The following is a 15,277-nucleotide window of genomic DNA, read 5'->3' on the forward strand; positions in this document are numbered from 1 at the left end:
TGGTTTATATGCTTGATTACTTATTATGTTTAATTCCAAGATATGTAGATTTATATGGGCTACCATTGTAGTAGGGTATATTTATAAATGTTAACATTTTGTTATTCAAATTCTCTTAAAACTGCCTACAGTATCAAACATTGTTTAATAACATCCTGCTTGAATGTATACAAAACAGTAATTAAATTAACTTATTGCACTATAGTGACACCTTAATTTTTTTAAAATATTGTTAGTTTAGTTTAAGCAATTTAGACCTACTTAATGCATTAAATTGTAATTTTTGAATGATGATACTTCAATATATTTAGGAGCATTTTATATGTTAAATGTTATAATATAACATTCATATTATGAATACATTAAATGTATCCATACATTACATATAAACTGCATATAATTTTTTAAGTTTATAATTCTATATAATAAATATACATGCAATTCTTCAAATAAATAAATTAACGAATATATGTAAGTAAAGTTAAAAAGGTATCATGGTATAGTAAAATATAATTGATAGAAGTATTGTATTTTATACCAAAATGATTATTTACTTGATGTAATGTATCAAATGTAATCAATTCATTAAAATTACGTACACTATTTATAATTTATCACATTTTCAAATTTCTATTCTGTAACTGTCAAACCTAATCTTCAAAGTTTTTACAATCAATATTTTTTAATTTTGCGCTTTAAGTAATAAGTAATATTGCTATATATATTTTACAAAATTTGAGGCATCTGTATTTCAAGCTTAATAAAAAAATTCATGGAAGTTTATAAGCTAGAATATGTATTCAAATAAGAGTGGATTTGACTGGAAATATTCTAAAACACTGTAAGATAAAATACAATCTACAATCATAAATTACATGTGACTGAGGTATTTGGTCTATCTTGGCAATAATAACAAAGTGTTGAAATATTTTCGTACCTATAAAAGATTGTAATAAACTTGAATGGAGTACTGGATTATAAATTTTACTTTTTATTATCTTTTTCAGTCAAATAATCAAGTATAAGATACTTGATTATCGCTCACAAGAAAACAACAAAAACGAAAAAGTTAACAATAGTCTCAAAAATTAATAGTAATCTCACTTAATAAAGTTAAAAAGCCTCAGGACACTTTTAATATTTGTATAAAGTTGTATGTACCTAATATTCACATCATGTTCGCTTAAGCTGTTAGCCTTTTTGGAAATATTTGACAATTATAAAATTGTATTGAATTCAACACTTTATCATCAATTGTTTCACAATGTTTCAAGGTGACTGTTCTTGTCCATTGGCTTCTTGAGATTTCATAACATCTGGTAAATCAGGTGGTAATGAAAATGGTGTCATCTCTAATGCTTCAAATTGACCATTTTCTTGACGCACAGCTAATCCTACTAATGCAGGACATTGTGGTTTTGCAGTTGCTGATGTTAGTCCATAATCAGATAAAAATTTACTATCTGACATTGGAACATTGTCCTTATTGAACAGCTGTTGATTCACAGGTGGTATTTTCAATATACCTATGAGGCAGTTTTATTTGATCCTAAATTATTTTAATTCAAAATCGACAGGTGTTCATACATTTCATAAAAATTTAAACGGATAAACGGAAGAAAGAAGAGTAACTAAACCTTCTCTTGTGAAATGTCATTATGTGATTGTCCTGAAGTTAAATATATGTAAATTATGAATTCCTCACCTTCTATAATTTTTTTAAGTTCAAGAACTGTGGTATTATCCTTGGCATCGGTAAATATGGTCATATTTTTTCGTCGGATCATTAGAAACACATCCTAAGAAGAAAATCTCGATTATATTTGAGGTTATCTTACTTTGAGATAAATCATAGAAACACTATAAAAAATAATTGAATATTGACAAAAATATACCATTGTGAATTTAACTATATATTTAGACTGACAAGGACAATTAATATATAGATTTTTTACAATACTGCTTTGTTGATTATTGTTTACTTGCAGTCCCTCAGGTTAGAGGCAGAAAGTTAAAATAAGGTAGACATTCACGGACAACATGATCATATAAAACACGTTATTTGATTGGTTCTTCTTTCTAAACCCAAACTCCGTTTGGTACGTTGTTTGTTTCTTTAACCAATCATAAATCGGTTTTATATTTATTCTATAATTACGAATTTCTAAATCAGAGATAATATTTTTGAATATCTACTCATGCATTGATATATCAAATATAGTAATATAGTTAAATTATTATATATATATTTAAGGCAATGAAAAAGTCAAATTTATCATTAATTCAAAGATATATTCAATAATTCACGAAGACATATTTATAAATACACAATTATAATTTTACTATGTCAACAGGCACTATGTACAATCTTACAACTAAGATAATATTAAAAGAATATCATAACCTCTTTATAAACATTAATTTAATTTTCATAATTGTCATAAAAGAAATTTATTTTATTTCATAACATTCACATATTTCATCAATATTAAGGTTATGGCAAATATATAACTGTAATAAGTACAATTCATGTAAAATAAATCTAAGAAAGGAATTTGTATTTACAGTAGTGCCACTTTAATAAGGACGCGATTGTACTTCCTTAACAAACCACTACTATCCCTAAATCTTAGTAGTTCTTGGAACTAACTTCGTGCAGTCGGCCTTACAATAGATATAGTATTACAATATACAACAAATGTGTTTGGGTATGGGCATATCCATATCTTACTTACACTCAATAGAAAAGAGAGATGTTCAAAATTTCTTAAATATATGCCTCTCTCAACAACTGGCTAAGAAAGATTCTAATCCGTAACAAGTTAATGAAGTACTATTATATACTAAATATTATGAAATAATTTAAAATAGTCCTAAAATATCATAGCGAATAAAATCACGATCTACAGCTTATATGAAAGTATTTTTCAAAAGGCTTGATTATAGATGGCTACTAGTTTTTAAGGAAAGGTCCTTGGCCTTACAGACGCAGAGGCGTCGAACATTCCTGAATGAATTTCCTTTTTGCAATGACGTCAGTGGTTGCCATCAGTCCATCGAGTCGCTTATAAGAAAAGCGCGATCTATGAAAGAGCGCTTGCGCTTTTCAAAATGACCTGGTGCGCGGCGCCGCTCATGGGCTTTCCAGTGGAGACTCGACGAAAGCTCCACTGTCTTTTCGTTCACAACTCAAGTTTCACTGTAACGAGACGAAATGCGACCGTGGTATCCATCCGCGGAGTATTTCTTCAAGAAAGTTAAACGCCTACGAGATCGTAAGGACATTTAACAAGAAGATATAGAGAGAAAAGACGAAGAAAAGCTCCGTCGCGGTATGTCCTGGTGCGCGATATATATGTATATATCGTGATCGAAATTTTGGAACAACGTGCGACGATATTCGGGGACTGAAAAGGAATTTACAGAGGTCCGCGATGTGTTTCCTTTGCCGTTAGTTATTCGTCTATCTCTACGTGTACGAGCACTTTGTTTTTGATTGATCGATAAGCCGTGAATTAGGTCGTCCACGAGTCGCGCCCTGAACAGAAACATACGCATACAATTTGTGAACAGAAAGTTGAAAAAATATTTTAAATTTGGTGTTCGAAAACGAGCATCAATCGACGTGTTCGCCGATATTATATGTCTTGAGCAACGTCGACGTATATGATGAAATTGCAGCTGCTTGTAATCGAAACGGATTACTGCTGGAGGAAAGCTTTGCTTAGGTAAGTAAGTGAACGCGGATTTCCGAACAAGCTGCTTATGCTTTTAGTGCTTGTCACTAATGTTAAGCTTATTTAACTATATAATGTTTAAACATCAATGTCTTCTTATCGTGTTAGATAATTGTATTGCGTTATATTATATCCATCATGATAAGAGATTTGTGTTCAAACATTTAAAGTTAAGTCTAATGAATGACAAAAGGTACGATCAATTATTATATGACAATATTAACGTTAATTTTGTTAGAAACGGATATCAACTATCATTAATTTCTAAGTATAATAATTGTAAGGTTAAATTAGATTGGAAATCATTTAATTGTAAGTATTTTCTAATTAATATCTTTTAAAAAAAAGATTCAATTTTTGTTCATTTATTAAAAGATACGTAAGCGTAACGATACGAATAGCGTAAATTTAAGATACATATATATTTTATATTTTTATAGACTTTTATACAAAAATATTTGTTATTATGTTTTTTAAATATAGATATTATAGCTTTAAAACAATTACTTGACAATTAATTTTGCGATGACATAGAAAATGAATACACGAATAAGAAAATTTTCAAAATACATTTGAATATACCGCTAAAACGCAAGTCGATAAAATCAACGATTAACAACTGTTGGTAGTAAACTCCAATCGACTACAGGAATCGCCGCTATGCGCGTGTCGCTTTAAAGAATGTGATGGCTTGTACCAGAAGGAAAATGCAACAATGATTCAGAACGCTTTGGCTTTCTCGACCAGTTCTTCTCGTTTTACATTTTCACAGCCCTTTGGTTGACGCCATCTTCAATTTTTTTTTTGTTTAAGTGTCAATTTTCTGGAACTGCATGGTACACAGTGGATCCCATAAAAACGTTGAGTGTGGGCAGTGAGTGTAATGAACGAACATCGTACAGCCGGTCATCTAAATTGAAATGATAAAGTGATCGCGATATGAGTTTGCGTCGTAGATCTAGTCTTCAACCATCCCTGAAAGATTGTGAACCAGAAAGGAGTCGTTAGCCATCCAAGTGTCCATGTAAAAGTTATTCACTTGAATTCTTCCCCTTTCAAGTATTGTTGGTTAGTTTACGTGTTATTTGATACATGTGTTTTTTTGCCTTTCTGTTGCACTCACGCGTGAACGCATTGTCCAATCCGAGGAAAGTCGAGATCCACGTTTGTTGGTTATGTTTTTTCTTACAATCGTTTGCCGTAAATCGCACGCTTCTGTAGCACGTTGCTCGTAGTGAAAGAAAAAAAGATAAAACTGAAATCGTAAAGTAGTGTGTGCATACGTAGAAATAAAATGCACAAGTTAAGATTGCCTGTCAAGGTTGAATTGCCCAGTGCTTTAACAAGGTATGCAGATATTTGATCTACAGATATCGATACTGTTTTTCTCAACGTTTACGTATTGTCGTAATAGATAAAACGAGTGTGTCTCGAACTTATACGTTTCCAGATTGTAAACAATCGTGTCGCGATGATGAATGCATTAAAATTAATGATCTTTATTCTAATATTGTAACGTACGACACAATTTTGTTTCGAGTTCGCAGTATGTACTATCCTACTTATGTCTTCTCCAACACTTCAAAGTAGTTAGAGTAATTGTTCACTTTACATGTAAACATAGCATTGTCATTATATAAAGTTGTAACAGTGTGGAATGTAATATTTTTCAGACATATTAGTATCGATACAGTGTTGCTTAAGTTTATTAATGTTTCGAAATATTAATAATAATGTTTGTTCATGTTTGTAGCGATAAATATGCAAGTCATACAAATTCAGAATTGTATCGTGCATGCTTTTCTTGTTGCTTTCGTCGAAATAAGTATGAAACCGTTACGTATACGTATACTGTATAGGATAGGATGCATTATTGTAGTATTAGCGTTCAGTGAATTGAAGAATTTAATGCATTTAACTCATCTATATTAACTCATTAAAAGATAGCTATGTCATTCTCACGCATAATCCAACTATTTTTCTTATATATCATCATATTGTCACTTCAAGCATAATGATTTTTTATAAACAAACTTACTATTTTATCGATTGGATTCATTATCATCTGCTCCAATATACAATTATTAGATGTTATTAAATAATAATGTCAGTAATAAAAATAATGTATAAAAAGCTAATCAGGCTTATATACGCTGTTTTTGATGAAGATAAGAAACAAATTTACGCGTATCTATTATTACTAATCGTAAGACGTAGCAGCACGTGTGGGCGAACACGTGATTTGATTATGTTTTTCCCCTAGACAGATATTTCGTTCGAAAACTGGTCGATAACCGCCATAATATTAATTTCAAGCAATCGTGATGTGCTGTTACTTCTGTCACAAGAAGTAACAGTTGATACATACAAATTTTCTATTATGAAAAACGTTTAGGAATTTGTTATTTAGAGTTGTAACGGTTAACTCAGGAACTTTAATTGAAGTGAAGCATGAAATTTATTTGCTTTATAACTGGATTTATAAAACTGTAATTTACAGAGTTTCTATATTGAGAGCAAATTCGAGAGCTCCATATATATAGGGCGCACGTGAGGAAACGTTAATTCCATTATCACTACAATTCAGTTCATATGTTCAAATGTGGTATTTCTTGTGGTATTTCTTAAGTAATTTTTCTTCTATTTAGATTCTAAATCGAATATATTAATTCAATTTTTGTATTATTGCCAGATAATGTTCCATCTTTCCAGAAGAACGTTGAGCTGCGTAAACATTGGAAAATCGCAAAACATAAATATATATATTTATCTTGCAAAATCTTCTTATGGAAGAATGATAATCATATCTGGATTAAGCTGGTGCTTGTTCCTCTACTAATTGAGCTGCAGTTGTTGAGATGTTCACGGCGCCATTCTTATGGAAAGCAGCTGACCTTGGCAGTCATAAAACCTAATGCACGCTGCAGGGCTTTACCCGCCTCGACCTAACTCTCCTACCATCCAAGTCCTCGTTTCCTGTGATACGTCAAACTCGAACCTTTCGAGTAGTTTCTCCGTGGTCTTTGCTGGTGAAACATCAAGCATTTCATGTCTCCCATGTTCCGGGAAATCGCCTTAACCGCGGTTCATAATTACCGTGTTTCATGTAAGTCGACTGGTAGTTGGAGTAGTTCTACGAAAGATATAATTCTACAATAGTTTTAGTGACAAAGAATTATAATTATTCGGCTTTACATGTTTAAGAGGATCTTGTACCATACATACCATGAGAACTATACCCAATATAATAGTTTGGTAGCTGAGGAGCCGATAACAAGGTTAATAATCGCTTCCTAGTTTGTTTGTATAGTTTCTTACAAAATTTTCGGAAGTGCAACGAAAAGCTGGAAGTGAAGTGTTAAAAACAAAATGTGTTAAAAGAGCAGAACGGCAATTTTTGTTAGAATTGGCGTATCGTGCTTGGTGCGTTCTTCGAAGCAAGTGATCGATCGGTCTTGGTCCTCTGTCGAAGGGCGACGAGGTAAAGGCAAGATCCCTCTGAACCACCTGTGTATGTTCGAATGCGCGCGTGCGTGTTTGCTTCTCTGGGTACACGTGCACCTAACGGCTTGACCAGAGAACAGTACGAATCATTTGACTCTCAGTTGCTTACCTACGTTGCTACTTCTCGCAGTGTATTTTTGGCGTCCGTGCTTCTCACGAAACCTTGTACGGCCAATTCTGACTCTCACTTAATTAATGTAAATCAAAAATTGTACCGTGAGAAGTATTCGACGTTTAAATCTTGATTCTTCGATATGAATTTAGTTACAGTCCCTGTTATTGACGATATGTGTATGCTTAAACAGTGTAGATTTGCTAGAACGTTCGTGTTTATATATTTCTTTGAAAATAAAGTTATTTGAAGTACTGTCGGTAACGTGAATTGTGCAGGGACCTTCGAACCTGGCCGAGTAATGTAGTCGCAGTTACGTGATTCGGGTAGTTTTTGGTGTCGCACCTTTCACGAGACCTTGGTACAGTCGATTCGGACTCCTTCGCTTAAAGCTGTGTTGCTGGACATTCGTCACGGAAATCATGACAGTCTTAAGGTGATCTCGTTCTTATTTGTGCAAGTGACAAATCAAGTTCTGTTAATAGTGTGGATTTACGTGAACGATTACCATTAAGTTTCGTCGAAAAGTTTCGAGACATCAAGTACGTAAAGTATCGTCAGTAACATGTGTCAAAATTTACTTCTTTCATCTTCCTGAAACGATGTAAATGTAATTATATATATATTTTCACGATCTTTGCCTTTCGTACACATATTTTCTTTTTTCGTCAATTTCACGATTAATGCGTTCGACGAATGCCAACCTATTTACTGGCACTCCCTCAATGTTTACGCGTCAATGAAATTTCTGATCGTATATGAAACAGTAGTTTGTTCGATTCCTAAGTATTTTGGTTTATTAAGGAAACTAATCGTGCCCATATTGAGCTGCACATAAGGATGTTATAGTATTACATTTAATAATGCGGTCGCTAGTCTACCATAATCACGTACCATAACGTATCTAGTGTGTTTCCCTCTCTTGTGGATATTGTGCCTATTTCGGTCTCTGTTTACGTCTTTCCTCTTTTTTCTTGCTTAATTATCAAGCTCTGTCGGTTAGTAGTATTATTTACGTAGCATACGAACATGAGACCGGTGCAAACTGTTATTTTGCTGGACATGTAAGTAGATAGAACTATTGCTGGACAGATTTCGTTTCGCTTCTTTTTTTTTCTCGCATCGATACTGATGCATTTGCAATATGTACGTCCAATAAATTTTGATACGTATTATCAACAACATTTGTTACTTATGCGTATTATCAGTGACTATTCGTCGACAGTCTTTCCTGAATGCATTGTTTATTCATCGGCAACTTACGTAAGAAAGTAATTATTTTTTGTTTGTAGTTAGATTTGTATGTGTTACGAAAACGTGTGTTTGAAAAATGAGGAATGATCGATAGAGGCGACACAATGCGTTAGTGTAACTTATTGGCAAGGTGTGACAAATATTCTAGTTGGCATATCGAAGTTCAAGCCAAAACAATGTCATTAACGATTAGAAATATATTTAATATAATTCAATTGTGTAATGCAAATTGGAAAAAAATATTCATATCGAAATACGACGTATTTTTGTATCACCACAAAATGTAAGTTTATAATATTACATCTTTATTACATATAGAGAAAAAAAATTGAAAATATCGCTTTTTGTTGACTTTTGCGCTATAACTTGTTCTGCGTGTTTTGAAGTTCAGAGAGCGTCAAGGTGAAGCAAAGTTGAGTTTGTCCGAAAAGAACTATCGTTTACTTTTTAAAAACATTATAGTACTGTTTAGATAACTTAGAAACGTATATAACCGATCGTAAATTTGCCGTACTAGTTGATACGATTCGCTCGGTTGTGAATTATTGGCATTGATTTATTTGTTCGTCTAACAATTAGTAGGACTCACCCTACACGATTTTTGCATTTGTCAGAAACAATGCTTCATACTTGAAACCGTGTCTATAGAATGAAATCGATACATACCTATAATATGCGGGAAATTGATGAAAAGTTGGGACCGTCGTTAGTACAGTACCATGTATATAGTGACTCACGACATATTTTATGGATATATTATGTATGTAAGATGAAACATTTTCGAATTTTATTAACATTATAGTGACAATTGTCATGTTAATATTGGCGGAGTTTGAAATAAGTTTGATAATGTACATGAAAGTTACAAGATATATAATAGTAGATAGAGTATATATAATATTTCTCAGAGATCATAGGTATTTATGCAATCAATTATCCATTATATTAATAAGCCTCGATATTTAGGTAGGTCATTTGTAGCACTTATTATATGTTTAAGGTGGCTATTCATGCCGTATATTATATATTTAGTAAACCCAGTAAATACTTTGTAATTTTCATATACATTTTCAGATTAGTTTTAAATTTAACTAATATGATAATGGCAGTCGCGTCTCATTATATATAGTGTTTATGAAGTTTCAAAATGTTTTATACGATGCACATAATATGTACATAAAAGTTTTCTACAGTAAGTTAAATACTTTCGTGAGCCACTTTATGTATGCCGCAATAGCCTATATATATGCAAAATTATTAATCGTTTAAATTGTAGAGGTGTGTATGACATTGGTAAACAAGTATCAGGATAGTTTAACTAGTCTTAAGGAAGCAATTCGCGTGTACGGTGCGATCTGAATTTACGGCGTGCATTATTGAGCACTGAGTTAGGAATCGTTGAACCGATGATAAATGGTGAGGTCAAATACAATGTGATAGCGATAGCGTGATTAAAGTTATATCAGATTCTCTGAACGTAGACTGTTTGGTCACGTGATCGTGATTACTTGTTTCGATAAGAGACCACGCAATATCTGATACTTCGAAACAGATTAAAACTATTTTTAAATATAGGAAATATTAGGAGCCACAGGTTCACGGGAACTTGTACATAAATAGTGACTAGAAAAGGTATTTGCATACCATTATATTTATTATAGCATTTACATAACAATCGTTTAGGTTAAAGTTCATTGAATTTCATATCATTAATACACTGAAAATGAAATATAAAACTTGATAAAAAGAAAAATATTTTGTTGGAAAAATATTCTCTTCTTTTTTAAATTTCGTTGTAAATTCTGCACCTGTCGATTCATCGATCTGTTTGAGCCTGCAATAGAAAATTCGAATGTCAATTATTGTAGGTGGAACTGTGAATCAATTACTGGGAAAGAGGAAATGAGTCACAGATCGGGTGTGACGTAAATACATCTTTTACAATGAACTTCGAGTTTCCGCGCCGTTCCGGAATCATTGTCGCGATGACGTTATTGTTGGATGCATTTTACATTCGTCATACTGCGTTCTCGCGTCTGCTGAACTATTTTCTTACGATTAATGTACTGAGAAGTAGATGTATTGGACATATAGAACATTGAACTCGTTAAGAAATTCATTATCATTTCAGAAAATTTTCTATTAATGTTTCGAAATTTTTATACTTTTAAGGAACGATTGTTTAACATTAACGCCGAGATTGATGTGCTTACCAGTTTTCTTGATCATTATCAGACATGAATCATTATTATCGCTAAAAAATTCAGTTAAAATAGTTCGTAATCTGGTTTTAATTGCCTTTGTTATCTTCTGAACCGTTGATGATCTTATCGTTTCGAAACGGCCGGTCTATATATAAACTATAAATATAATATACATAAACTCTTCGTTTTATTTAATATCGATTGATTAGTAATTTGTTTGGAATTTTAGAATTCTTCGAATGTATTCGGAATATGTATATTATTTTACGATGCTTTCTGCGCGCGACCAGCTATTTGGACAATTACGACGGCGCCAAACGTCGACACGGCTGTTTTGTGATTGTGCACATGTTGCAGCTCAATATGGTGAATTGTTGCGTAATTGTATAAACTTCTGGATTTTTCTTGTCCAAGCCAGCTACGTCTGTGCCGTTCTAGAATTGCGGTGATCTGGAAATATGCAGCTGGATCAATACCTCTTATAGTATCTGCGTTGTACCTCATCGATTGTTGCTTACCTCGTTGGCTGCATCTTTCTTGATTTCACGCGACGTTACGCCAATGTTGCTTAGGTATGTGGCAATTACCAAAGTCCAGATAATAATTGCAATCGCAAGTTTAACTCGGATACAATCGATCAGTAATGTAACCGATCATTTAGATAACACATACCGTTTATCGACTCGTATAGGGGTTATTTATGTAACTTTAACATTAGATCAATGTCTGCTACAATCTGTTTTTCTACTATTCGTTTTTACTTTGTTGTTGACTACTATTTCAATTAAATCTTTCTTGTACTTAGTAATCACATAGGAAACTGTGAAAGATATATTTAAGTTGACAATTTATCGGTTATATATATTTAGGATTTCCCTAGCTACCTATAATATAAATATTCTTTTTCTTTTTTTAGAATTAAATGAGGATTTATATATCGACGGGAAGTGTTTGCTTATAAATTGATAGTTTTTCTTCATCTTGTCTCTTTACATTTATCGAATGGCGCTAGGAAATTATATATGTGTCAGTCATCCCATCTTCAATATTACTCTGCAATATATTTTTATCAGGAGAAGTTATATAAAATTGCATTTCCACAATTTGTCGAAAGTATAAGCTAATTGTTTTACGACATTTTTAATCTGTCATCATCGTGCCAAGTGAAAGCTATCTGACCTACTGTATACAATACTGTTCAGTTTTAATAAAAAACTAACAGAATAGCAAGAGATATCGAATTTTCTTTGAATATGCAATTTCAAAACCAAAACACTTGTTAGAACTAGAAAGAAAAGGAATATCTCCGACCAATGGTGAAGGAGCGCACATTGACTATACAATCGTTTAGCTAGACTATCGGTTCACGAAGACGGTTTTTAATCGGCTCATTGTATCGAGAAAACTTTGCCTGGCAACGATAAGAAAATTAATTGCTCGTGGAAGAAGCCAGTTACCCTCGATGCATTCTGCTGTGCGTTGGAAAGCGCAACGATCGTTCGCGAAAGAGATCACGATAAATATTTATTCCGTCTTTCATTGTTACCATTCTCGAAGCGGCTCATTCCCTGAATTATTTTTCCAATTCGATCAACACCGTTTAATTCGTTTTCTCTTCTGTCTTCTCTCGAAATTCTAATTTATCTGTACAAACGACCCAAGTACATATACGTATATAATTTTGGACTAGTTGGTCATCTTAATTTTTCTTGCTCCATTTCACGGTATTCGACACGTGTAAACGTTTCACAGTCGATTGGACGAAAAGATACATCGCCTGCATTTCGTGGAAAATTTGATCGAAGTAATCGTTTGCTGTTATTTACATTATGTTTTATCGTTGTGCATTTTGCGATATGTTCGAGTTGATAAGCCCGATACCTATACAGGCGAATGGTTCGTTGGATCTTCTGTGTCACCGTCTGCATCACGACGATGTTGCGGATTATCAACGATTAAACCGTCAGTATTTCTATGGCCTACGAAAATATTACTTGCTACGGTTTTAAAGTTCTTAGCTCTGGTGATTAAATAACGTGTGAGTCGAGCGTTGGACGATGTTGAATCGCTTCAGCTTGCTCGATTGGGCTCGATCGAATTGTTCAACGAGCAGTCCATGTGCTACAATTGCTTCGAAGGATGATGAACATGATGACGGAACGACATTTGATGGAACGAATCAGATTAGTCTGTTTTGCCTCATGGACGTTCATGAGAAAGCAGTTACGGGTAGAAGTAGAGGATTACTGGTTCGTTGGGAAAACAAGGCGGTGCAATCGAAAAGTTATTCGATAAGATGCGCAAATGATGTTCCATTTGGCATAGTGCTCGACGTTAGAAGGTAATTGAAATACGCGTTAATATAGAATCTACGTAAAACATGGAAATATTTTTCTATTTTATAATTTTCTCAGTCACGCTGGTAGAATAGATATCTTGACAACATTTTTTCTTCGTTTTCCATCACGTCCCGTTATTTTAGCGAGTACTCTTTTTATCGGCTAGTTAGGCTGTTTGTTTTTTACGCGAAAGTTTCACGACTTTGTGTTTTTGTCGACCATTCGCGGGGAGACGCAATCTCAAGGAAGCGCGTCAACGGGAGTCGTAAATTCCTGTTACGATTTTACAATCGACGCCACGAAACTGATCGATCCCCTATTTCGTTTAAGATATTAGAGGTAGTTGAATTAATTACAACGCTGAGGTAACAGGTTATAATGTACTCTTTATACCAAGAACTATTGTAGACAAGATGATTACGCTCGTTGCGTATATATACATATTAATTAGATATATGTTGACTGAGTTAAAGTAGTGAACCCAGTGCAGAGATGTTGACTGTTCTGTAGTCGTAGATCCAGTAAAGTTCGGTAACGACGCTGTCGCAGAGGAAAACTGTTGCTGGGTGTTGGTCGTCCCACCACCGGTCGCTTGCAAGTCTCGGGAAACATGGGAAACCCACGTTTCCCTACTTTTTACCTGATGGAACAATAACCATAAGGAACATTTTGACTCGAAGGTATTTTATACCACTTAATGGTCTTAATGGTTAAATCGAATTGCTTAATTTTACGACAGTTCCTTATGATTATTACGGTCCAACTAATTATGTTGACGTAGCAAGTGGGAGCCTCGATCGAAGGATAAATTTCGGGCTACGCAAAGAGTCATCGGACGAAACACCGCGTTTAATTTCAGAATAAATACGATTATACAGTCCCATGGTTTATTAACCTGTTGCTAAAGTGTCTTTAATACCGACAGTTCTATACACCTCTTTTGTATATAGCATCGAATCGATAGGAAATAACTGGTTACATCACTCGTTGTCGTTGTATTTTACGAAGTCGGTGATAAATATTTCGAAAAGATTTGTGTGGAAAAATAATAGCGGCTTGACTCCTCGGGCTTCAGTATCCGATAAAAGACAGTCATGCGCTAAGAATGCGGGTTTCCCCGGCATGTTGACGGTAAAAGTTGCTCGATATGGTATGGTTTCAATTTCGAGAATGTTCATATCGATTTGAAATCGACCAACGACGTGGAAAAAGGATAGAATGGAAAGCCTTGGGAACAATCGGCTCAAGCTATTTTGTTCGGCTTACCACGAAGAATTACGTGACCTTTCGTCGAAAACGCGAATTCTCTCCCGGAAGCATCGCCTGGTTTGTCATGTACGTGGATTTTTTAATACAATCGGTCTGTTGATCTAACATGATAAATTGCTATTTCTACAGAGCATAGAATTATCTTTGATCACAAGTAAATAGATAGGATCAAGCGTTGACTGGTCTTGGATGTATTTTGGTTCTTTGGATCAAGGTGATGTTCAAGCTTGAGCAAATATAAATATACTTGCTCCGATATTTCGTAAATACTTTCATACATAGCTAAATATATTTGAAATATCATCTATCCATATAGCGTGGTATTTTTCCACCCTGAATTTTCCACGATAGCGAGTTAGGTGATTGAAACTGAGCCAAATCCTGTTACTTGTGACTTCGTTTTCTATTCTATCGATATCTCTTGGAGAAACGTTTCGAAGAACTCGATATTAACGAGTGGCAAGCTTACGAGCTTTCTCGTAAGTATACTGCGGATGTTCATGCATCTGCAGGAAATTTAGAAATACATAAATATATATAACATCTAAAGTATAATGCTATACAGTAAAGTGATCATTTTGACCTTTAACGGATGAAACGAATCCCTGTTCTACTCTTCTCTTCTTAGTTCTATTTTTTCAATCGAGTTCACAGTCTACCAGATAAACAAACTAATTCGGAAAAGCATCGAGTCTTGCTACGCGTAATTTTAGAAGCACTTGCATCGACTACTAAAATATCATCTTAAAAGCTGTGGTAGGACTGTTTAAAGCATCATCGTGTGTAAATGGATTAATAAATTTCTGTTTACCCGGTCTGTGCTGAATCAAGAGATCCACGTTGTCCGGCCGACCGGCC

The 15,277-nt window shown here is 33.8% G+C and overlaps 2 protein-coding genes and 2 long non-coding RNA genes across 12 annotated transcripts in view; 1 reads left to right on the top strand and 3 right to left on the bottom strand.

Annotated features, from left to right (window-relative positions):
* Positions 1 to 525: 525 nt before the first annotated feature.
* Positions 526 to 2,040, bottom strand: LOC100743867 (elongin-B). The gene is made up of 3 exons (XM_003491205.4): positions 1,896 to 2,040; positions 1,706 to 1,799; positions 526 to 1,526 (listed from the first exon to the last, which is right to left on the bottom strand). Exons 1-3 carry the CDS (start codon positions 1,896 to 1,898, stop codon positions 1,270 to 1,272), a joined length of 354 nt encoding a protein of 117 aa, XP_003491253.1. The 5' UTR covers positions 1,899 to 2,040; the 3' UTR covers positions 526 to 1,269.
* Positions 2,041 to 3,125: 1,085 nt separating this feature from the next.
* Positions 3,126 to 15,277, top strand: part of LOC100743987 (phosphatidylcholine:ceramide cholinephosphotransferase 2) — a 24,856-nt gene continuing 12,704 nt past the window's right edge. Inside the window, exon 1 of one of the 9 annotated variants that reach the window (XM_003491206.4) lies at positions 3,126 to 3,728. In XM_003491206.4, coding sequence (XP_003491254.1) covers positions 3,667 to 3,728 — 62 coding nt within the window. In that variant the 5' untranslated portion in view covers positions 3,126 to 3,666. Of the gene's footprint in view, positions 3,729 to 4,450; positions 4,806 to 4,846; positions 5,085 to 6,411; positions 6,844 to 7,372; positions 7,896 to 8,290; positions 8,418 to 8,735; positions 8,891 to 12,853; positions 13,153 to 15,277 lie in introns of those variants that run through there. The other 8 variants (XM_012388143.3, XM_012388146.3, XM_012388140.3 and 5 more) reach the window with 8 other exon arrangements.
* LOC112213210 lies at positions 6,177 to 7,100 on the bottom strand. Its single transcript, XR_002947098.2, has 2 exons — positions 6,963 to 7,100; positions 6,177 to 6,870 (listed from the first exon to the last, which is right to left on the bottom strand). It is a non-coding gene; the product is annotated as an uncharacterized LOC112213210 (long non-coding RNA).
* On the bottom strand, positions 13,517 to 15,271 carry LOC117151919. Its single transcript, XR_004462089.1, has 2 exons — positions 15,003 to 15,271; positions 13,517 to 14,925 (listed from the first exon to the last, which is right to left on the bottom strand). It is a non-coding gene; the product is annotated as an uncharacterized LOC117151919 (long non-coding RNA).

This window comes from Bombus impatiens, unplaced genomic scaffold, assembly GCF_000188095.3.
Source record: "Bombus impatiens unplaced genomic scaffold, BIMP_2.2 scf_0526, whole genome shotgun sequence".
NCBI classification, from domain to species: Eukaryota; Metazoa; Arthropoda; class Insecta; order Hymenoptera; family Apidae; genus Bombus; species Bombus impatiens.

What these genes read in the sequence shown, in the direction of transcription:
- LOC100743867 (XM_003491205.4), bottom strand. An exon ending in ACTTAAAAAAATTATAGAAG is followed by an intron (nt 1,527 to 1,705) that starts GTGAGGAATTCA and finishes ACTGCCTCATAG; the next exon opens with GTATATTGAAAATACCACCT.